Raw genomic sequence first — 24,972 nt, forward strand, 5'->3', positions numbered from 1 at the left:
CTGCGCGCCATGGGTTTCCCTTTACGCTTCTTATCATCACTGTTGTTGTGCCTCTTGGCCCTCCTCCTCCACCGGGCCACGGTGACAAGTGGGTGTTTCAGCATGGAGAGGGAGGCACTGTTGGACTTCAAAGCCGGCATCCACGACACCCATAATCGGCTATCTTCTTGGGTAGGCCAAGACTGCTGCGCATGGGCGGGGGTCATCTGTCGCGCCACCACTGGCCACGTCGTCAAGCTGGACCTCCGGAACACGAATACTACAGATGATTGGGCATTACGCGGTGAGGGGATGATGAACTCGTCATTACTTGCTTTATCTCATCTGAGGCACTTGGATCTTAGCTTCAATGATTTCAGCGGAATCCGTATACCGGAATTCATCGGCTCCTTCAAGAAACTGAGATACCTCAATCTATCTTCTACATATTTCATGGGAGGAATACCTGCTCGGCTGGGGAACCTTTCGAGCCTCTACGTTCTTGATCTAAGCGATGCTTTAGATTTTACATCCCTAGACAACCTCGACTGGCTCTCCCATCTCACGTCCTTGAAGTACCTGAACTTGAGCGGGTTAAACCTAACTGATGTCCCGGATTGGTTCTCATCGGTGAACATGCTGCCGTCCCTCCAGGTGTTAAACATGTCTTACGTTGGTCTCGATACCATCCCTGCTTCTGTTGTCCATGTCAACTTCACCTCCTCTCTTACCGTCCTTGATCTCTCCACTAATAATTTCGACTCCACCTTACCCAAATGGTTGTGGAATATTACTAGTCTTACCCATCTTTATCTTCTTGCTACCGGGTTCCGTGGTGTTATTCCTGATGTAATTGGAGACTTAGGCAGACTGAACGAATTACATATGCCAGGCAACCAATTGACAGGAAATTTGAGCGGTCTGCTAGAGCAAATGACGAATCTCATCATTTTGGATCTCCGATCTAATTTATTCAACGGTTCCGTGCCTTCCTCCTCCATCGGTAAGATGTCTAATATCACTGAATTGTATCTCGGTGGAAATTCTCTTGAAGGTGTTATTTCACAAGTTCATTTTGAGAATCTTACAAGATTACAAGTATTAGACTTGTCTGGCAACTCCATCACCATATCAATTGGGCAGAGTTGGGTCCCCCCTTTCCAACTCAGATTAGTAAATTTAACCAATTGTCAGTTGGGACCTCAATTTCCAGAATGGTTGCAGTTTCAAACACAGATCAAAGAATTATATTTGGCAGACTGTAAAATTGCAGGGACAATGCCGGCTTGGTTTTGGAATATTTCATCTTCTACCATCACATATTTAGACCTTTCCAACAACCAAATAGGAGGCAAGCTGCCATCTTCTTTCAAGTTCACCAAGTTGGAAACATTATATTTGGACTCCAACAGATTTGAAGGCTCATTACCAACGATGCTACCGTCCACACTGGATATTCTATCTCTCTTCAATAATTCTTTTAAAGGACAATTGCCGATATGGCCCCATGTTAGATTGGTGATAATCTCAGATAACATGCTTGACGGTGGCTTATCTTCGTCAATCTGCCAATGGACACATCTCGAATACCTTGACCTTGCGAACAACAAATTACTTGGTGAGATCCCTTATTGTCTAGGGGAGTCATTACAAAATCTTCAATTCTTGAATTTGGCCAACAATCACTTCTCGGGTGAAATTCCACACACGATCGGTTTTTTAAGAAAGCTTTTGCTATTGCAACTGCAAAATAACAGTTTTTCGGGTGAGGTTCCTTTGTCATTGAAAAAGTGCACAAATTTATGGTATCTTGATCTGGCTCAAAATAATCTTGTCGGAAATATAACGCTATGGATGGGAGAAAATCTACAACCGGTAGTGCTTCGTTTACGTTCAAATATGTTTTCAGGAGTTATTCCTTGGCAACTTGTTCGATTTGAACCGCTTCAAATATTGGATCTTGCGAATAACAACTTCTCTGGTTCAATACCTCACAACATTGGTAATTTAAGTACCATAAGACCGACATTACGTTCTCATAAATATTATGATTGTGAATTAGATATCTTTACGAAAGGACGAGTTCTTCAATATTTAACATGCAACGTAAACCTTATGAAAAGTTTGGATCTTTCAAATAATAGTCTAACCGGAGAGATACCAAAAGGAATTGGAGACCTTGCAGAACTCAATAACTTAAATTTATCAAGAAATCATTTACAAGGAAAAATCCCTCGGGAGATAGGAGGAATGAAATCATTAGAATCACTTGATCTATCGATAAATGATCTTTCTGGTAGTATTCCTGAGAGCTTATCGGCTTTATATTTCTTGAGCTATTTGAATTTATCATATAATAATCTTTCGGGACTGATACCATCTGGTCATCAACTTCAAACACTCGATGATCCATCCATTTACATGGGCAATGCTGACTTATGTGGACCACCAACTTTCAAAAGTTGTTCTAATAATAAAACAACTGATATACAAGAGTACGAGAAGGAGATTTCCGATTGGCTATGGTTCTATATTAGCATGGTACTAGGATTTGTGATGGGATTTTGGATATTTTGTGGTATTCTTTTCCTCAAAGACGCATGGAGGCATGCTTATTTCCATTTCATTGATGATGTGTATGATTGGGTTTGGGTGCAATGGAAATTAATTCTTCCACGATTGTTGAGACGTGAATCCTAAAATTTCTAGTGCGGATGATCCTTGGCTTTCCGGTAGATGAGGAGAAGGTATGTCATCACTCTACTTTTTATTTATATGATATTTTGGATTCCTAGATGTTGGTTGTGATCGATGAAAAAAGAATTTGTATTGTTGATCTAAGAAAGGATGGGCTGCTATATTTATGGAGTTTGAGATCAATTTCTATGTAATGTGGTTGTTTACAGTCTTCTTCTTCTATTTGATGTTTGCATAATTATAACATCGCGCAAGAGTTGGCGTTTGCATAATTATAAAAACATCATGCAAAAGTTGGCTCATAGTTTTAAAGCAGAGAAATATTACAAAAAGAAGAGAACTGCAACCTAACTCTTCCGTATAAAGATATAGTTTAAAAATATGGTATATTGATTTTAAAGGAACAAACACATTACTTTCGAAATAATAAAATAGAGGAAGAGAAGGGTGGCTTTGGCAGGGGAAGAAAAGAGGAGAAAAAAAATAAAATAGGTGTGAGATTTAATAAGGATGTTGTTTTTATTATCAAGAGAGTAAGTTTTAAATTTAAAAGAGTATATATATATATGTATGATTTTGAATTCCTCTATTCAGTCCCTACCAATCAGAGAGTAAATAAAGCTATAGATTAATTGTTCTAAAATTATTGAGTATGTTGTTATTTTAGAGAAAAAAATTGTAATAAGAAAGAAAAATATTATGATTGTTTACTGGATTGGTTTATATTATCGTCGGAGGCTGCTGGCTAGCAACATCATGCAGAGAACTTGAGAACAATTTGTAGATGTTGCATGAAATTGACTTGTTACCCTTTTACCTGTGTATTTTATTCACTTCTAATCTCCTTTTTCTAACTCCATAAACAAAAGGCTTTTTGTTTTTTCATGTTAGTTTCCAAAATTAGGAATGCAGATGGACCAGTTTACAAACCAAAGCATTAGCTTGGGGTTTTCTTTAACCACATCCTATAACATCCAAACTGAACTAATATGGCTTTACTAATGCAATCTGGTTTCCAAGGACCAATCTGGTTGAGAAAGATCAAACTTTTTGCAGAATTTTGTCAAATAACCGACTCAATGGGCTTATTCCAGCTTCTTTATGTGATGGACAATCAAAAGGATTGCTTGAGTTGAGGTTTGTGCTGTAGTCTAACATCCCAAATCTTCCCACAATTCCTTCTACCTAATACTAATATCTTATGAACTTTATGTTCTGCAAAGAATGGACAACAATCCCGATATATGTCTCTGTCATAGTACATGTCAAATTGGCAGCGAAGGAAGGAAGCTTGCTACAGTCACCATTGTGCTGATCTCTGTCGTCCCAGCGCTGATTATACTGCTGCTCCTATCATTGCTTTTTTTCTTCTTGAGGAGAAGAAAATCTACAACAAAATTATGTAAGTGGATTTAAGCAAGTAACAGCTTATAAACATACAATTTTGTTTTATAATGTCCTTTTCTTCTTCAGCAAAAAGGCAATGTTAGATGTGAGATATAACTCTTCTTACCTGTATAAATAATATCAGGACATGTCTTCTCTGATATCAGAGAGAAAAATAACTTCTTTTATTGCTGAAAAGATTTTTTTTTCTCTTTTATCTACGGTAACAAAAGTGAGACTCGTAAAGCAAGGATTTCTTGCTTGGTTACTGTATCTGCCATAGATGTTAGCATCCAAACCACATCTTTATCTAAATATTTTTATGGTTTAGTTGGAGCGAACAGCTAAAACAGATGTAAGCTTACGGTTGATACCACACACTACTTCAAGGGAAGTTTCTATTCCATAAGACCATTCATTATGATGAACCTTCCCAACTCTGATTTGGGGTGTAATTATGCTGATCTTTTTCAATTCTAGTCTTGTCTAAATTCTGCCTGAGATTAAAATTTTGATAAAGCTAAGTTCTTTATCAAATAGATCAAGATTAAATGAGTCAATTTTTAAGCCATGTGTAATACAAACTTATAAACAACTAGTGGGTTGATAAATAATAATTTATTATCTACCATTCTACCAAAGCTTGACAAACCTTGTATATAAGTGTGATTGCCTAAAATTAAGTCAGTTAATTTTTGGCTAACTTTTTCACCTTTGTATTTGTAAAGTGTGTTTTAGGTTCATCAATGTTCTTTACGCTCATTATTATAGTCTGTTTTAGAATTATCTACACAACTTTTCTAAATTAATTACATGATCCTGGACATATTTAACATACAGACAATGGAAAGTGATCATTGGTAGGTATATGAGTTATTATGAATCATAGCTCATGAAATTTCTCTCTGGAGGTTACAAGTGACTTGTGGATGCATGTTTTGGAATTCTGTACTAGCAACTTCACCTTCATTACAATGAGAAGCAGTGTTAACAGCACTCTTTTTGTTTCTTTTAATGAAATAATAGCACCGCCGATTCAAGACGCGCTTGCTATACCCAAAACCCATAGATTTACATATGATGAATTGAAGGCCATCACCAACAATTTTGATCTTGTACTTGGAAAGGGGGGGTTTGGGAATGTTTACTTACCATGGTCGATTGCATGATGGCACTGAAGCTGCAGTAAAACTTTTGCACTCACATCGGATGGTCAAAGGGACATCATCTGAGGAGTTTCAAGCCGAGGTATGCAATCTATATGAATGCATTTTGGTGGACTAGCATTTTAATGAACAAATAGGTTATGGATGAAATTAAGTATATATCTTCCTCTTTGGGTTGCAGGCTCTTCTCTTATCGAGGGTCCATCACAGGAACTTAGTGTCTTTGATCGGGTACTGTAGAGACAGCAATCAACTTGGACTTGTTTATGAATATGCTGCTCGTGGAAGTCTTAGAGATCATCTTTCAGGTAAAAAAGATGTTGAATAGTATTCTATGATCTGAGCTACTGCATGCTTGGATAAGATTGAATCCAGTTTAAGTTGCTTTACCCGAAAATGTTGTATCTTTCGACAGTATATTTCTCAATCTCTACCTAGAATTTCTCTCTCTTTCCTTTGTCATACATTATCATTGGATTGAATTAATGCAATTGATAAAATATTATCATGTTAGTTTTTTTTCTCTTCTAGCAAAAACAGTACCCTGATCATTATTTGTCAAGATTTTGGAGCTTAGTGTAACTGACTTATCCAGTACAATTTTTCATTTTTTATAAACATTTTAGATTCTTAACTACACCTTCTTTTCTATAGATAAAATGTTCTTTACTGTATTTGAGACATATTCAGAATCTTTATTGCATTGTCAAATTCATCCGGTCCTTACAGAACTGTGCAACATAATATTCTTGAGTTAATTTTACATTATGCTGAATTTATGGAGTTCATTTTACAGATAAAACTGGAAATAGCCAAACATTGAGTTGGAGAGAACGAATTCAGATAGCAGTGGAAGCCGCACAAGGTGATCTTTCAATTGGTATTGCTTTTTATATATCTATCTTTTCAAATTTTCACTTTCTGTTCCACTGAACAATTTATGAACAGGTCTGGAGTATCTACACAAGGGATGTGTGCCACCTATAATCCATAGAGATGTGAAGACTAACAATATCCTCTTAACATATGACTTTGAGGCAAAGGTAGCAGATTTTGGGCTGTCAAAGCCTTTCCTGACCGATGCCCAGACTCACGTATCTACTGATGTTGTGGCTGGCACTCCAGGATACATAGATCCCGAGTATGTTTTCTACTTCACAGAAGTTTGCCAGATAATAATATTTGCAGTGTGAATTGCTCAGGATTTCCTTGATTGCCCCTCTACTGACAAGTCGGTTTAATTTGTTTTATAGAGAATCTAAGAATTACTTTGGCAACTAAATGAAAAAGAGAATATGATGTAGAATCACAATGAGAAGAAATCACAAAAAAAAACTTCTTTTTCCAAATGTGATGCAGATTTCTTTCTTAGCTAACTTTACAAGAGGAGAGGAGAATCACGAACAATTGTTGGACCTTTCTGGGATGGTTATTTTTGCCCCTTTTACATCTATAAAATATTCATAGGAATCATGTTAAATTATTGTATGAGTCAAGTCAAAACAATATTCAATCTTCTTAGTTTCTTCTCCAAAAGTATCATACTAGTTACCAAGTAGTACATTGATACATTTCTTTTTTCAGGTACTCTGCTACCTTCCAGCTGACTGAAAAAAGTGATGTATACAGCTTCGGAGTTGTTCTTCTGGAGCTGGTTACAGGCCAATCAGCCGTGTTGGATCAACCAAAAAGGTGTCACTTAGTCCAATGGGTACGATCGAGGCTAGCTGAAGCCGACATCACTAAGGTGGCTGATCCAAAACTCGGAGGGCAATACGACAACTGCTCTATCCTAAAGGTCATTGATTTAGCAATGCGATGTGTTGATATTTCTGCTGATCAGAGGCCAACCATGACCCAAGTGGTGATGCGATTGAAGGAGAGTTTGCAACCAACCGGAGAACAACACTGGAAGTGACCCAAACGCATATATGGAAATCAATGATGCTGGGAATAGTGGAATGGCAACATAAGCTATGCTTGCTCGCCTCTCACTTTAGAGTTTCCGTTTGTCAAATTTGTAAATATAAAATCGTGTGAGAACAAATTGTGTTTGGATCATAATGTTTGATGAGAGCTGGGTAGGCTCCAAAGTCTCCTATGAGAAATCATTCATCCATGTATGAGTACTGCCTGTGGACTTACTTGCAAGCAAGTAACAGGTGATCCTTTCTTTCTCTTGTAACAGCAAAGCAAATGGTGTACAAACGCCGATACTTTTGTATGGCTTAGATGCATGTTAGCGTACATGTGGCGGCTCTTAAAGAAATCAAGTAAGATGGATTGGATTTGGGTGAGCTTTGAGATTCCTCTGAAATCTATAAGATTCCTCTGAAATCTATAGGGAGAAGAGACAGAGCCATCATACAAAGGAAAGGAAGAATAGGATAAAATAAAATATTGTATCCTATATCTATAACTATAAAAACTATTTGTGTTTGATGACCCTATAGATCGGATTTATATATTATATTATATTATATTGTTTAAAAGATTTGCTAAAGGATCAATAGTCAATTTGATTTTTGAGACCTTTAATGCATGAATACCTTTATGATATCTTAACACTGTGATCACTGAGCAGGTCAATTCACCGAGTTTGACTTTTTGTTTCCCCTCGCATCTGTCTGTTGCCTGACTTCCCTTTCTGCTGACTTCTTTGTGCTGTGGACAATGGCCTTTCTCAAATCAAGAGATTGAGTGTGATGATACGTATCTATTAGGAAAATGACTTCAGGAGTCGGTAGATGATGAAAAGAGGTGAGAGAATTACGTCGGAGCAAGGAATTCAAGGCCTGCAAAATACTCAACGGAAGGATCGGTGACTGTCTGATGACTCCACCTGATGAGTTGCCATTGCAACTTTAGACTTCAGCTGATACCACAATCAATCAATCACCGTTGTAGAAGAAAGTAAAGCATGCGAAGAAAAAAAAGGTCGGAGAAGACGAGAGAGAAGGATCCTTAACAGTTCGATCTGACAGCATATTACTATGTGACTGTGGCGGTGACGGTGGTGCTGCATGTAGTCTTCGGATGTGAACATCAGTACGATGCTGGTGATGAGTCGCCATCCATGGCCAATAATTCTGACACACAACAAAAATAAAATTAACAAAATATTATTAAAAAAGATTTTCACAGATTGATTTTATAAGTAAAGATGGAAAAAAAATAATCTTCTTGATTCTAAAATAGTCATATAAATATGTAACGTTAAAGATTTTCGAGAACCCCCGATCATTTCTTATATCAATCACATATACATTGTTATTAATTTTTTTTTAGATCTTATATGATCATATTTCTTTAGTTTAAATTTATTATAAATATCTATAGAAAATCTCTCTTTTCACAAATATCTTAGAATCATATCTCCTTGCTTGAACACCTTCTTTCTCTTATGCTTATCAATTACTTCTTCCTTTTAGCTAGCATTGGTAGCTTTCAACTTGTTCACTTCAGCTAGCTTGGGTTTAATGTACTTGTTCGATAATATTGTTAGCTGCTATACTCATTCCAAGATGAATAGTGACACTCCGATAGAACTATGAATTACATTGTTATAAGCAAATTTAACTTGTGCGAGTGTCAAATCTCATTGTCTTGGTTTATCACTACAATTTGTAGGTGAGTTGTGCTGCTAAACTTCAAACTTGAATCAAATATTTTTCATAAGGTTAGCCAAAAATAAAATCAAAATTTAGAATCTTTATCATAAGTGATTGATTTTGGTACCCTAGGTAGGTGCACGGCTTCTTTAAAAAATAGTTTAACAATATGTATTGTATCTGAACTCTTTCAACATAGATAGTATAAAATGAGTCGATCTTAAAGAATTGATCTATAACCACAAACACACAGAATCAACTCCCCTCTAAGTCCTTGACAATTTGAACACAAAATGTATAGATAAATCCTCCCAAATGTCTTCGGAAACCGGTAATGGCAAATATAAACCAATGTTTTTGTGATTGGCCCTTTGTAGTTTGACAAGTTGGATAATTTCCTACAAAATTGCCAACATCCCTTTTTAATTGTGGCTAGAAATACCTCTCCTTGACGCTTGCTATTATTTTCTCACCTGAAATGTCAATTGAGTCCTCCTTGTAAATCTCGAATAACCTTTTCTGGACATCCTCGGAATAAATAGCTTGTTAACTTTGAATAAATAACCATCATGGATATGAAAATCACCTTTATGTTTCCTTAGCAAATGTTTCTCCCAAACATTATTTTTTATGTCCTTGTCCTAAGGATACATATCCTTCAAGCATTTAAACCTTACAACTTCATTACTTAAAGAAACCAATAAAATTACTCTTCTACTTAAAGCATCAGTAACACGATTGGAAGTATCAAACTTGTGTTTGATCACATTAGGCAAATTGCTCTATGTGGAAAGCTCATCTTGCATGCATCTTGTTTAAGTACTTCTGATTCTTGAAATCCTTTAGAGCTTTATGGTTTGAATATATTACAAACGATCAAGTAATATTCTCAATTTCGTAAATTTATATTATAGCATACAATTCTTATTCTTAAGTAGACTACTTTTCGCGTGCTTCACTTAGCTCCTCACTGAAAAATATAATTGGTCTTCCTTCTTGTAAAAGCACTACTCCAAATCTAATTCCACTTGCATCACATTCTACTTCAAAAGGTTTTTCAAAGTTGAGTGATGTAAGCACTGGTGTAATAGTTCACTTTTCTTGGTGTGTATCTTTGCTCTTCATTACTATTATTTTTCTGTTTTAACTGCTTATTATGTTTACTTTAAGTCAAGCACACTTCGATATCATTTTTGATATGGTTTCCTTGAATCAAATTTTTTTAAATCATTAAAGGTTTCCAAATCGATGTTGTTTTCTAAAAGCACTAATTTGCTCTTTTTTTTTGTCCTAACACCCAACACATTGGTATTCCTTACAATAAGTTCATAAAGTTTGCTCTTTTTTGTCTATTTAAAATGTTGTAAAGTCCTTAATAGATTAGTATAGCACAGCGGATGACTTAAGGTTCGTATTGGATTTTTTTGTTGTGTGTGTTGGTTCCATCTTGCTAACTATGGTCTTACCTACCTACTGACTCAAGTAGGTGATGGTGCATGTCCCACATGGACTCGTGGGTTCTTCCGGTGGAAGCATGGTTTTATCTTTCGATTTAAATCATGTATGCTCATCAAACATGTACAAGCTGAAGTGTTTTCTTTTATGATTGTTATTATTATTATTATTGTTTTTGTCCTCGAGAAGAAGGAACTTTGCAAGTCTGATGAGAGGAAGAGGACGCAACCGATGTAGCCATTTTTATCCTATCTTTTGTTGCTACACATGCGATTCGATAACTTCCTGTCCAGCTAGATATTAAAATTTTTATTATATGAAAAATATCAGTATAAAAATTATTACTTTTAGTTAATCCAAATTGAAGTCTGAAATTTCTTATATTCTAAAAATTATCTGAATCCTTTTTAAATCTACTAAGAGAAATTTAAGAACACCCAAATGTGTATCTCTCTCATCGAGATCTTAGATTTATGTTATATGTACCAAAATAATTTCTAATTTATTAAAAATTAATTTTTATATTTAGATCTCTAATCTAAATTCTAATTTACCGCAAGTCAAAGTCTTCTTGGCCAGTGACGTGTAGAAAAAGAATCCATGGAATGCAGCTTAGGGATGTGAGGCTTCTCACCGCTCATCTTCGTCTGTCAAACGGTGCTTATCCCACTGATTGAGAACGATGCTATCGGTTTCCAAATTCTATCTAATCATAAAGTTTAATTTATTATTCCAACCACACATATATTTCATGCCCAATTTATATATCATGGATAATGGGTACCAATTTATATATTTCAAAAGAGCAATCAAGAGAATTAATAACGGAATAAAACTATCTCACGAGTCAATCCAAATATATTTGGTGTATCATCTCCGATGAAAATTATTTTCTATTTAGAAATGAAACTCCAAAGAGTCTACTTTTCCAAGTAAATTAGGTACCGACGAAATACTGACTATTTTGCACCCAAATTATTTCGGTCAGTCAACTGTTTCTGAGTCAAAGTGGTGTAATCTCGATCAATTCTATGCATACTTGGCTTCACGTTCATGATCCACATGATGCTCCGCATCATAACCACTGGTTCCGTCCATCTGAACTCTTACCCCTTTCGTCACATATGAAGTCTCCGATGGTGAAGGTGCTCTCCGCATCGCCACGAAACTTGGATTGGGCTGATAAGTCAAAGTCGGTACAATTAATTCCATGCATGATATGGAAATTTGACCATGGAATGGAAGAAATTGTGTGCATCAGTTGGCTTATAAATTTGTGATTCGGCATTGCGTAGCATGCACCTCCACCTTCGCCCTGTTCTTCTGATTGTGGCGGCTAGGAGTAGGTAGGGAGGGAGGGAGATCAAACTGCGCGCCATGGGTTTCCCTTTACGCTTCTTATCATCACTGTCGTTGTCCCTCTTGGCCCTCCTCCTCCACCGGGCCACGGTGACAAGTGGGTGTTTCAGCATGGAGAGGGAGGCACTGTTGGACTTCAAAGCCGGCATCCACGACACCCATAACCGGCTATCTTCTTGGGTAGGCCAAGACTGCTGCGCATGGGAGGGGGTCATCTGTGGTGCCACCACTGGCCACGTCGTCATGCTCGACCTCCGGAATACGTTTGATCGGGCATTACGCGGTGAGAGGATGATGAACTCGTCATTGCTTGCTTTATCTCATTTGAAGCACTTGGATCTTAGCGTCAATGATTTCAGGAGAATCCGCATACCGGAATTCATCGGCTCCTTCAAGAAACTGAGATACCTCAATCTATCTTCTACATATTTCATGGGAGGAATACCTGCTCGGCTGGGGAACCTTTCGAGCCTCTACGTTCTTGATCTAAGCGATGCTTTAGATTTTGCATACCATGTTGACAACCTCGACTGGCTCTCCCATCTTACCTCCCTGAAGAACCTGGACTTGAGCTGGTTGAAGCTAACCGGTGCCCCAGATTGGTTCTCATCCGTGAACATGCTGCCTTCCCTCCAAGTGTTAAGTATGTCTTCCGTTGGTCTCGATACCATCCCAGCTTCTGTTGTCCATGTCAACTTCACCTCCTCTCTTACCGTCCTTGATCTCTCCTTCAATAATTTCAACTCCATCTTACCCAAATGGTTGGGGAATATTAGTAGTCTTACCCATCTTGATCTTCATGAATCTGGGTTCTATGGGGTTATTCCTGATGCAATTGGAGACTTGGGCGAGAACTTTTCTTGATATAGGATTCAATCAACTCGAGGGTACCGTACCGAGATCCATGGTTGATCTCCATAGACTGAAAGAATTATATATGTCGGGCAACCAATTGACAGGAAATTTGAGCGGTTGGCTGGAGCAAATGACGGATCTCATCATTTTGGATCTCCGATCTAATTTATTCAACGGTTCCATGCCTTCCTCCTCCGTTGGTAAGTTCTCTAATCTCACTGAATTGTATCTCGGTGGAAATTCTCTTGGAGGTGTTATTTCAGAGGTTCATTTTGAGAATCTTACGAGATTGCAAGTGTTGGACTTGTCTTACAACCCCATCACCATATCAATTGGACAGAGTTGGATCCCCCCTTTCCAACTCAGATTAGTATATTTAACCAATTGTCAGTTGGGACCTCAATTTCCAGATTGGTTGCAATTCCAAACACAGATCGAAGAATTATATTTGGCAGACTGTAAAATTGCAGGGACAATGCCCGCTTGGTTTTGGAATATTTCATCTTCTACCATCACAGATTTATTCCTTTCCAACAACCAAATAGGAGGCAAGCTGCCATCTTCTTTGAACTTCACCAAGTTGGAAACATTATCTTTGCGTTCTAACAGATTTGAAGGTCCATTGCCAACGATGCTACCGTCTACACTCGATACTCTATACCTCTCCAATAATTCCTTGACAGGGCAATTGCCGATATGGCCCCATGTTAGATTTGTGTCAATCTCTGATAACATGCTTGACGGTGGCTTATCTTCGTCAATCTGCCAATGGACATATCTCCAATATCTTGACCTTTCGAACAACAAATTACTTGGTGAGATCCCTTATTGTCTAGGGGAGTCATTACAAAATCTTCAATTCTTGAATTTGGCCAACAATCACTTCTCGGGTAAAATTCCACACACGATCGGTTTTTTAAGTGAGCTTTTGATATTGCAACTGCAAAATAACAGTTTTTCGGGTGAGGTTCCTTTGTCATTGAAAAATTGTACAAATTTATGGTATCTTGATCTGACTCAAAATAATCTTGTCGAAAGTATAACGCTATGGACGGGAGAACATCTACTACAACTGGTAGTGCTTCGTTTACGTTCAAATATGTTTTCAGGAGTTATTCCTTGGCAACTTGTTCGATTTGAACCGCTTCAAATATTGGATCTTGCGAATAACAACTTCTCTGGTTCAATACCTCACAACATTGGTAATTTAAGTACCATAAGACCGACATTACGTTCTCATAAATATTATGATTGTGAATTAGATATCTTTACGAAAGGACGAGTTCTTCAATATTTAACATGCAACGTAAACCTTATGAAAAGTTTGGATCTTTCAAATAATAGTCTAACCGGAGAGATACCAAAAGGAATTGGAGACCTTGCAGAACTCAATAACTTAAATTTATCAAGAAATCATTTACAAGGAAAAATCCCTCGGGAGATAGGAGGAATGAAATCATTAGAATCACTTGATCTATCGATAAATGATCTTTCTGGTAGTATTCCTGAGAGCTTATCGGTTTTATATTTCTTGAGCTATTTGAATTTATCATATAATAATCTTTCGGGAATGATACCATCTGGTCATCAACTTCAAACACTCAATGATCCATCCATTTACATGGGCAATGCCGACTTATGTGGACCACCAACTTCCAAAAGTTGTTTTGATAATAAAACAACTCAAATTGATATACAAGAGTACAAGAAGAAGGAGATACCCCAGTGGTTATGGTTCTATATCAGAATGATACTAGGATATGTGATAGGATTTTGGACCTTTTGTGGTATTCTCTTCCTCAAAGACGCATGGAGGCATGCTTATTTCCATTTCATTGATGATGCGTATGATTGGGTTTGGGTGCAATGGAAATTAATTCTTCCACGATTGTTGAGATGTTAATCCTAAAATTTCTAGTGTGGATGATCCCAGGCTTTCCAGTAGATGAGGAGAAGGTATGTCATCACTCTACTTTTTATTTATATGATATTTTGGATTCCTAGATGTTGGTTGTGATCGATGAAAAAAGAATTTGTATTGTTGATCTAAGAAAGGATGGGCTGCTATATTTATGGAGTTTGAGATCAATTTCTATGTAATGTGGTTGTTTACGGTCTTCTTCTTCTATTTGATGTTTGCATAATTATAACATCGTGCAAGAGTTGGCGTTTGCATAATTATAAAAACATCATGCAAGAGTTGGCTCATAGTTTTAAAGCAGAGAAATATTACAAAAAGAAGAGAACTACAACCTAAGTCTTCATTATAAAGATATAGTTTAAAAATATGGTATATTGATTTTAAAGGAACAAACACGTTACTTTCGAAATAATAAAATAGAGGAAGAGAAGGGTGGCTTTGGCAGGGGAAGAAAAGAGGAGAAAAAAATAAAATAGGTGTGAGATTTAATAAGGATGTTGTTTTTATTATCAAGAGAGTAAGTTTTAAATTTAAAAGAGTATATATATTATATATATATATATATATATATATATATATATATATATATATATATATATATATATATATATATATATATATGTATGATTTTGAATTCCTCTATTCATTCCCTACCAATCAGAGAGTAAATAAAGCTATAGATTAATTGTTCTAAAATTATTGAGTATGTTGTTATTTTAGAGAAAAAAATAGTAATAAGAAAGAAAAATATTATGATTGTTTACTGGATTGGTTTATATTATTCGAATGATTTAGAAAAGAAGGAGAGTTTATGATTAACGTAAGTATCGAATGATTATGTCTAACTTGTTTTCTAATTTAATAATATATATTTGTTAATAATGAAGTTATGTGATTTGCAAATGTTAAATTGGCTTTTGAAAATAAGCTTTTCGATATTGTATTTGTTTAAAATAATTAAAATATTTAATTATTATATTTTTCAATGCTATATTGTTAGACACATTTCAAATAATATGTCAATAGGCCATTTTAGATGGTGGTTAAGTGTTCTCAATTATTTTAGATGACGGTGCATTCTCATAAGGATGCATAGCCATTAGCACTTCGACTTTTATTTTAATATATGCCCTTTGTTATAGTCATGACTATCGATGAATTTAGATATGAAGACATAGTTATACTTATACTGATTCATGATTGATTAATAATAATCTTGGCATTAAAATGAAATCTATCCACTTTTATTTTTCTATGCAAATGTATTAAAAAATTATGGTGTCTTACATGCTTATTAAGCTAAAAAATTGTGATTTGAAAAGCATGTAAAGATATGTTTACTCTTTATATAAGTGTATAGTTTTATAAAATGCATCCATGAGAAGCTTTGCTAATATGTGAGTTTTGGTGTTTATTAAGTTGTGGTTGCTCATATCCTTGTTGTTAAAATTTTTCAGATGCCTGCTAGTAGATTGAATTTGGTTATGTATCAAGGCAACAAATTATATTGTTTATGGTTCAAACTCTTGAGACTTGTGATGTAATAATCCAATAGTGGAATGTCTTTTGGTGAACTTATTTATGTTTGAGAGCTCAATATGTCGCTGCTGGATATTATGGACGTATATGTTTTGTATTGTGTAAAGTGCATGAATTTTGATTTAAGTTGCGTACAAGTTTAAACCTTGCAATTCTCATATGAAAACTTATGGAACTGTGGTTAAAATATTATGACATATGTTGTGATGATCAATGATTAAGAGAGCGAGATGTTGACAACAACTCTGCCATCACCTTAAAAACCCTTAGTTTCTATCGTCTTTAACTTTATGGAATAATAAAAATGATAACCTAACACAGTTCTATTGGTTAAGCCTTAACCAATGAGAGTTGTATACTCCAATAGGCAAGAGAAGTTTGATCGAATTGGCAGCCAATAGCATGGACATGAATCAATAGCTAATAGATGGATACAGTTGCCCAGAAGGTGAGTTCTTCATGATCGACATATAGGCTAAATCCCTGCTCTCCTTTTCATTACTCGGTGGCTTAATTTTATTTCTTTTATGATTTGTCATCCAAAGCCGATGATCTTAAAATTTTTAATCTTAATCACATATGTTGATATTCTTCTCTTTTTGTTTTCTTATCATACATGTCTATGTAATTGGAGGTGATGAAACTCAAAACGGAGCCTCTACAATATTTGGGCTAATTATAAAAAAAAAAGCCCTTTAACAGGTGTTTTTTTTTTGTATTTGTTCACTTTCTAAGTTCATTGCATCGCAACTACAAATTTTAGTGCTTCCCCTCTTGATGATTAGTTCCTCCTCGAATTATCTGATGTGTTTCAGGAAATCTAAAATCGTCGGCTAAAAATTTCTGGTATTCCAAAAGATTATAGAAAATAAAGTTTTAGAATTATTATATGGTATTTTAGGTTTTTTCTAATAAACCTATCATCATCATTTTCTCTATTTAAAATGATTTGATAACTTTCATCTATCCGAAAAAAATTATTTTTTTATTATATGAGATCAATTAAAGATTTGGATAATCCCAAGAGGAATTAAAGTATTTTCATGTCTTGTTCTCTCTCTTAAAATCTAAAGATATATAGAATATCTATTCTATAGAAGAAATATTTTTTTTCAATATGGCTCCTAAAATAATGACATTCCAATTCTTTTAGTATTGCTCTAATTTAATGGTAAGATTAACCCTAGTCATCCGTCCACTGTCTATCTGGTCAAAACAAATATTAAGAGACTTTGAATAGAAAACAAAGTCATATCACATGCAAACATTCACTCTGTCACTCCAAGTCATCCGGACAGCATAGATGTATGTATATATATTCTTCACATCTTGCTCTCTCTCTTCAAATCTAGAGATATATATGATATTTATAAAAGATAAGACGGTGACATCCCAACCCCTTCAATATTGCTCCAATTTAGTGGTAAGATTGATCTAAGCCATTCGTCTACTCTATATCAAGTCTTCCTAGTAAAACAAATATTAAGATACTCTAGCAGAAAATAAAGTATATCAAGCGCAAACGTTGAATCTTTCACTCTAAATAAAAGCGAAAGAAACAATTGAGGTAAAGATAAGTCCAGGAAAGGTAAAATACCTTGATAATATTTTTTATTCATATTTTATCACATAACTTATTTACTATTAGACAATTGATGAATGACAGATATTTAGTTATTATTAAAATAAATAATATGTTTGATAAAAAGGTAAATTGAATTTGGGAGACCAATGAAAGTGAAAAACAAATTCAGATTCCATTAAAACTAGACACTCAACATAATCAAGTGATAGATCCTACTCCAACATGTTCATCATCAGCCTCGTCCAGGAGCAGTTCAGATTCATCAAATGATTTCTCAACAGAATATCATATAATCCTTAATGTTGAATCTTGAATTTTGATGATGAAATCAATTGTTGAAGTTATAATCTAATGTGTATTTGAATGACGTAGGACTATCTTCGATCATGGAAAGATAAATCGATTAAAGTAGGGGAATCAGACATTAGGTCAGAGTTGAACATATCAGAAGATTGGACGTTAGGCTAGAGGATTGGTCAATATGCCAAAAAGACTTCATGGCATGAGTTTGGGCATCAGGCTGAAGGATCAGACATTGCGCCAAGGAAATCGAAAGTTACGAAAGGTTAATATACTAATTGGGCAATATGCTGTAGGAGAGAACGATGTGCCAAAGGATCGAATGAAGCGCTGAATGAACCAATGACATGCCGAACAACATAGAATTCTAGTCTTGTAATCGGTTATATCTTAATTGATTTTGGTCAGGTCGTAATTGAGTTAGTTTTAGGTATAACTATGCTAACTCAATTAGGGGCCCATTGGGCATGGGTTGAGATTGTTTTGGGCCAAGTGGAAGGCTCATTTAGTGACCCAAGGTTAGGTAGAACCACCTTTGAGTTGGAAAAGTCAAGAGCACACTTTTCCAATCTGTCAAGCAGTGGTACTGCCCAGTGTTAGTGTGTCAGGAGTGGTACCGCTCAGACATAGTCTCCTAGACTATCAAATGATGGTACCACTAGATTGGGTGGTGGTACCATCCAGCACAAGTGGTGGTATCGTCAAGACTCGGGAAACCTAGGATGAGACTTTTTTTACTCAATTTTTAAAGTTATTTGGGGTATATAAATATCCTAGTTATTCCTACTTAGAAAGCACGAAATTGAGTAGAAATGGGGAAAAGAATACTTGAGAAAAAATATTGAAAACTCTCTTAGGATTTAAAGTCTCTTCCTCCTAGAATTAGTTTTCTAAGAGATAAATGAAGTCTAAAAGAGAGATGTAAAGGTTCTCTTTTAAGCCTCTGAAAAGGATAAAGAGTTGTAAAAGTAGTTGATCTTTGCCCATTGGAAAAAAGATCAGTAGTGGAAGCCGATGACCTCGAGTGAAGAGGAATCAAGAATGGATGTAGGTTACGACGACCGAAACATTATAAATTTGATGTTCATCATTTTTATACTCTTCATTACTATTATTTTTCTGTTTTAACTGCTTATTATGTTTACTTTAAGTCAAGCACACTTCGATATCATTTTTGATATGGTTTCCTTGAATCAAATTTTTTTAAATCATTAAAGGTTTCCAAATCGATGTTGTTTTCTAAAAGCACTAATTTGCTCTTTTTTTTTGTCCTAACACCCAACACATTGGTATTCCTTACAATAAGTTCATAAAGTTTGCTCTTTTTTGTCTATTTAAAATGTTGTAAAGTCCTTAATAGATTAGTATAGCACAGCGGATGACTTAAGGTTCGTATTGGATTTTTTTGTTGTGTGTGTTGGTTCCATCTTGCTAACTATGGTCTTACCTACCTACTGACTCAAGTAGGTGATGGTGCATGTCCCACATGGACTCGTGGGTTCTTCCGGTGGAAGCATGGTTTTATCTTTCGATTTAAATCATGTATGCTCATCAAACATGTACAAGCTGAAGTGTTTTCTTTTATGATTGTTATTATTATTATTATTGTTTTTGTCCTCGAGAAGAAGGAACTTTGCAAGTCTGATGAGAGGAAGAGGACGCAACCGATGTAGCCATTTTTATCCTATCTTTTGTTGCTACACATGCGATTCGATAACTTCCTGTCCAGCTAGATATTAAAATTTTTATTATATGAAAAATATCAGTATAAAAATTATTACTTTTAGTTAATCCAAATTGAAGTCTGAAATTTCTTATATTCTAAAAATTATCTGAATCCTTTTTAAATCTACTAAGAGAAATTTAAGAACACCCAAATGTGTATCTCTCTCATCGAGATCTTAGATTTATGTTATATGTACCAAAATAATTTCTAATTTATTAAAAATTAATTTTTATATTTAGATCTCTAATCTAAATTCTAATTTACCGCAAGTCAAAGTCTTCTTGGCCAGTGACGTGTAGAAAAAGAATCCATGGAATGCAGCTTAGGGATGTGAGGCTTCTCACCGCTCATCTTCGTCTGTCAAACGGTGCTTATCCCACTGATTGAGAACGATGCTATCGGTTTCCAAATTCTATCTAATCATAAAGTTTAATTTATTATTCCAACCACACATATATTTCATGCCCAATTTATATATCATGGATAATGGGTACCAATTTATATATTTCAAAAGAGCAATCAAGAGAATTAATAACGGAATAAAACTATCTCACGAGTCAATCCAAATATATTTGGTGTATCATCTCCGATGAAAATTATTTTCTATTTAGAAATGAAACTCCAAAGAGTCTACTTTTCCAAGTAAATTAGGTACCGACGAAATACTGACTATTTTGCACCCAAATTATTTCGGTCAGTCAACTGTTTCTGAGTCAAAGTGGTGTAATCTCGATCAATTCTATGCATACTTGGCTTCACGTTCATGATCCACATGATGCTCCGCATCATAACCACTGGTTCCGTCCATCTGAACTCTTACCCCTTTCGTCACATATGAAGTCTCCGATGGTGAAGGTGCTCTCCGCATGGCCACGAAACTTGGATTGGGCTGATAAGTCAAAGTCGGTACAATTAATTCCATGCATGATATGGAAATTTGACCATGGAATGGAAGAAATTGTGTGCATCAGTTGGCTTATAAATTTGTGATTCGGCATAGCGTAGCATGCACCTCCACCTTCGCCCTGTTCTTCTGATTGTGGCGGCTAGGAGTAGGTAGGGAGGGACGGAGATCAAACTGCGCGCCATGGGTTTCCCTTTACGCTTCTTATCATCATTGTCGTTGTGCCTCTTGGCCCTCCTCCTCCACCGGGCCACGGTGACAAGTGGGTGTTTCAGCATGGAGAGGGAGGCACTTTTGGACTTCAAAGCCGGCATCCACGACACCTATAATCGGCTATCTTCTTGGGTAGGCCAAGACTGCTGCGCATGGGAGGGGGTCATCTGTGGTGCCACCACTGGCCACGTCGTCATGCTCGACCTCCGGAATACGTTTGATCGGGCATTACGCGGTGAGAGGGTGATGAACTCGTCATTGCTTGCTTTATCACATCTGGAGCACTTGGATCTTAGCGTCAATGATTTCAGGAGAATCCGCATACCGGAATTCATCGGCTCCTTCAAGAAATTGAGATACCTCAATCTATCTTCTACATATTTCATGGGAGGAATACCTGCTCGGCTGGGGAACCTTTCGAGCCTCTACGTTCTTGATCTAAGCGATGCTTTAGATTTTAAATACCATGTTGACAACCTCGACTGGCTCTCCCATCTTACCTCCCTGAAGAACCTGGACTTGAGCTGGTTGAAGCTAACCGGTGCCCCAGATTGGTTCTCATCCGTGAACATGCTGCCATCCCTCCAAGTGTTAAGTATGTCTTACGTTGGTCTCGATACCATCCCAGCTTCTGTTGTCCATGTCAACTTCACCTCCTCTCTTACCGTCCTTGATCTCTCCTTCAATAATTTCAACTCCATCTTACCCAAATGGTTGGGGAATATTAGTAGTCTTACCCATCTTGATCTCCATTACTCTGGGTTCTATGGCGTTATTCCCGATACAATTGGAGACTTGGGCTCTCTTACTTTTCTTAATCTAGGAGACAATCAACTCGAGGGTACCGTACCGAGATCCATGGTTGATCTCCGTAGACTGAAAGAATTACATATGCCATTGAACCAATTTATTCAACGGTTCCATGCCTTCCTCCGTTGGTAAGTTGTCTAATCTCACTGAATTGAATCTCGCTGGAAATTCTGTTGGAGGTGTCCTTTCAGAAGTTCATTTTGAGAATCTTACAAGATTGCAAGAGTTGGACTTGCATGACAACTCCATCACCATATCCATTGGACAGAGTTGGGTCCCCCCTTTCCAACTCAGATATGTAGATTTAACCAAATGTCAGTTGGGACCTCAATTTCCAGAATGGTTGCAGTTTCAAACACAGATCGAAGAATTATATTTGGCAGACTGTAAAATTGCAGGGACAATGCCCGCTTGGTTTTGGAATATTTCATCTTCTACCATCACATATTTATTCCTTTCCAACAACCAAATAGGAGGGAAGCTGCCATCTTCTTTGAAGTTCACAAAGTTGGAAATATTAGATTTGGATTCCAACAGATTTGAAGGTTCATTGCCTACGATGCTACCGTCTACACTTCATACTCTATCTCTCTCCAATAATTCCTTTACAGGGCAATTACCGATATGGCCTCATGTTAAATTTGTGTTCATCTCAGATAACATGCTTGACGGTGGCTTATCTTCATCAATCTGCCAATGGGCATTTCTCGTATACCTTGACCTTTCGAACAACAAATTACTTGGTGAGATCCCTTATTGTCTGGGAAAATCATTACAAAATCTTTATTTCTTGAATTTGGACAACAATCACTTCTCAGGTGAAATTCCACACACGATCGGTTTTTTAAGTGAGCTTCGGCTATTGCAACTGAAAAATAATAGTTTTTCGGGTGAGGTTCCTTTGTCATTGAAAAATTGTACAAAGTTACAATTTCTTGATCTGGCTCAAAATAATTTTGTTGGAAGTATAATGCTATGGGTGGGAGAAAATCTACGACAACCGGTAGTACTTCGTCTACGTTCAAATATGTTTTTTGGAGTTATTCCTTGGCAACTTGTTCGATTTGAACAGCTTCAAATATTGGATCTTGCTAATAACAATTTCTCTGGATCAATACCTAACAACATTGGTAATTTAAATACCATGAGATCGACATCACAATATTATGATTTTTGTTATGATGAATTGGATGTCTTTACAAAGGGACAAGATCTTTATTATTTACAATGCAACATGCAACTTAAGAAAAGTTTAGATCTTTCAAACAATAGTCTAACCGGAGAGATACCAAAAGGAGTTGGAGACCTTGCAGGACTCAAGAACTTCAATTTGTCAAGAAATCATTTACAAGGGGAAATCCCTTGAGAGATAGGAGGAATGATATCATTAGAATCCCTTGATCTATCGATAAATAATCTTTCTAGTAGCATTCCTGAGAGCTTATCGATTTTACATTCCTTGAACTATTTGAATTTATCGTATAATAATCTTTCGGGAATGATACCATCTGGTAATCAACTCCAAACCTTTATTGATCCATCCATCTATATGGGCAATGCTAACTTATGTGGACCACTAATTTCCAAAAGTTGTTTTAATAATGAAACTACATATATTATACCAGAGCACAAGAAGGAGATTCCCCGGTGGCTATGGTTCTATATCAGCATAGTATTAGGATATGTGATGGGATTTTGGACCTTTTGTGGTATTCTCTTCCTCAAATACGCATGGAGGCATGCTTATTTTCATATGATTGATGATATATATGATCGGTTCTGGGTATAATGGCATTTAATCTTTTGATGATTGCTTCGACTTTAATCCTAAAATTACTGGGGAGAAGGTATGTCATCGCTCTACTTTTTATTTATATGGTATTTTAGATTTGTAGATGCAAGCTGTGATTAATGAAAAAATAATTTGTGTCGTTGATATAAAAAAAGATGGGCTGCTATATTTATGGTGTTTGAAGACAAGTATTAATTAATTTGTATGTAATGTGGTTGCTTACGATCTTCTTCTATTTGAGGCTTGCATAATCATAACATCATGCGAGAGTTGCTCATAGTTTTAAAGTAGAGAAATATTAGAAAAAGAAAAGAACATACAACCAAGTCTTCCATATGAAAATATAATTTAAAAATATGCTATATTGATTTTAAAGAAACAAACATATATAGAATAGATATTATAATTTGACTAGTGTGTGTGAATCGGACACAAAGAGAGGGGTGGCTTTGGCAGAGGGAGAAAAGAGGAAAAAAAAAGATGTGTGAGATTTAATTAGGATGTCATTTTTATATCAAGAGAGTAAGTTTAAAATTTGAAAGATTATATATATATATATATATATATATATATATATATATATATATATATATATATATATATATATATATATATATATATATATATATATATATATATATATCTGTGTGTGTATGATTTTGAATTCCTATCCATCCACTACCAAACAGAGAGTAAATAGGACTATAGATTAATTAATCTAAAATCATTGAGTATATTGTGATTTTAGAAAAAAAATAGTCATTCTTAGATAAGAAAGAAAATATTATGATTATGTATTGGATTGGTTTATATTATTTGACTGATTTAAAAAAAGAAGAAGGGTGTTGATGACTATATCAATTATAAGTTTCTACTATTAAGGTAAGTATCCAATGATCTTGTCTAACTTGTTTTCAAATTTAATAATATATATTTGTTAATAATGAAGTTATGTGATTTGTAAGTATTAAATTGGCTTTGAAAATAAGCTTGTCGATATTACATTTGCTTAAAATATTTAATTATTATACTTTTGAATGTTATATTGTTAGACATATTTCAAATGATACATAACGAGTTATGCATTCGGAAGGATATGTCAATATGTTATTTTAAATGATGATTAATTATTCAATTAGTTAGTTTTAATTCGGATCTTACCAATTGGGGTTATATATTGATCATAAGTTCTTAAACTATTTTATTCTAGGGTTATATATTATATCTCATGATTCTTGTGATGGGATATAATATAGTTATAGCCATAAGATATATGCCCTTTGTTATAGTTATGACTATTGATGAATTTTATATGTGAAAGCTTATTTATACTTATACTGATTCATAAATAGTGAATGATAATCTTTACATTAAAATGAAATATATCAACTTATGTTTTGTTATGCAAATGTTTTCAAAGATTATGTTATCTTATGTGCTTGTTATGCTAAAAGTGAGGATTTGAAAAGCATGTTTTCTAAAATACATTTATGATTAGTTTTGCTAGTATATGAGTTTTGGTGTTTATTAAATTGTGGTTGCTCATATCATTATTGTTAAAATTCTTTAGATGCTTGCGAGTAGATTGAATTTGGTTATGTATGGAGGTAATAAATTATATCGTTTATGATTCATACTCTTAAGACTTGTGATGTAATAATCCATTAGTGGGAT

At 35.4% G+C, this 24,972-nt stretch overlaps 4 protein-coding genes and 1 pseudogene across 4 annotated transcripts; all 5 read left to right on the top strand.

Annotated features, from left to right (window-relative positions):
- Positions 1-9: 9 nt before the first annotated feature.
- Positions 10-2,679, top strand: LOC135671152 (receptor-like protein EIX2). Its single transcript, XM_065179104.1, has one exon. The coding sequence runs from the start codon at positions 10-12 to the stop codon at positions 2,677-2,679; it is 2,670 nt and encodes an 889-aa protein (XP_065035176.1).
- A 2,357-nt stretch (positions 2,680-5,036) lies between these two features.
- LOC135671153 (probable LRR receptor-like serine/threonine-protein kinase At1g51880) lies at positions 5,037-7,465 on the top strand (annotated as a pseudogene).
- Positions 7,466-11,387: 3,922 nt separating this feature from the next.
- LOC135671243 (receptor-like protein EIX2) lies at positions 11,388-14,899 on the top strand. Its single transcript, XM_065179250.1, has one exon. It carries the CDS (start codon positions 12,342-12,344, stop codon positions 14,409-14,411), a length of 2,070 nt encoding a protein of 689 aa, XP_065035322.1. The 5' UTR covers positions 11,388-12,341; the 3' UTR covers positions 14,412-14,899.
- Positions 11,672-12,269, top strand: LOC135671154 (receptor-like protein EIX1). Its single transcript, XM_065179105.1, has 2 exons — positions 11,672-12,169; positions 12,252-12,269. The coding sequence occupies exons 1-2, from the start codon at positions 11,672-11,674 to the stop codon at positions 12,267-12,269; spliced, it is 516 nt and encodes a 171-aa protein (XP_065035177.1).
- A 5,884-nt stretch (positions 14,900-20,783) lies between the features above and the next one.
- Positions 20,784-22,872, top strand: LOC135671155 (receptor-like protein EIX2). Its single transcript, XM_065179106.1, has one exon. The coding sequence runs from the start codon at positions 21,619-21,621 to the stop codon at positions 22,870-22,872; it is 1,254 nt and encodes a 417-aa protein (XP_065035178.1). The 5' UTR covers positions 20,784-21,618.
- The last annotated feature ends 2,100 nt before the right edge of the window (positions 22,873-24,972 follow it).

The sequence above is a fragment of the Musa acuminata genome, unplaced genomic scaffold (genome assembly GCF_036884655.1).
Source record: "Musa acuminata AAA Group cultivar baxijiao unplaced genomic scaffold, Cavendish_Baxijiao_AAA HiC_scaffold_1138, whole genome shotgun sequence".
NCBI classification, from domain to species: Eukaryota; Viridiplantae; Streptophyta; class Magnoliopsida; order Zingiberales; family Musaceae; genus Musa; species Musa acuminata.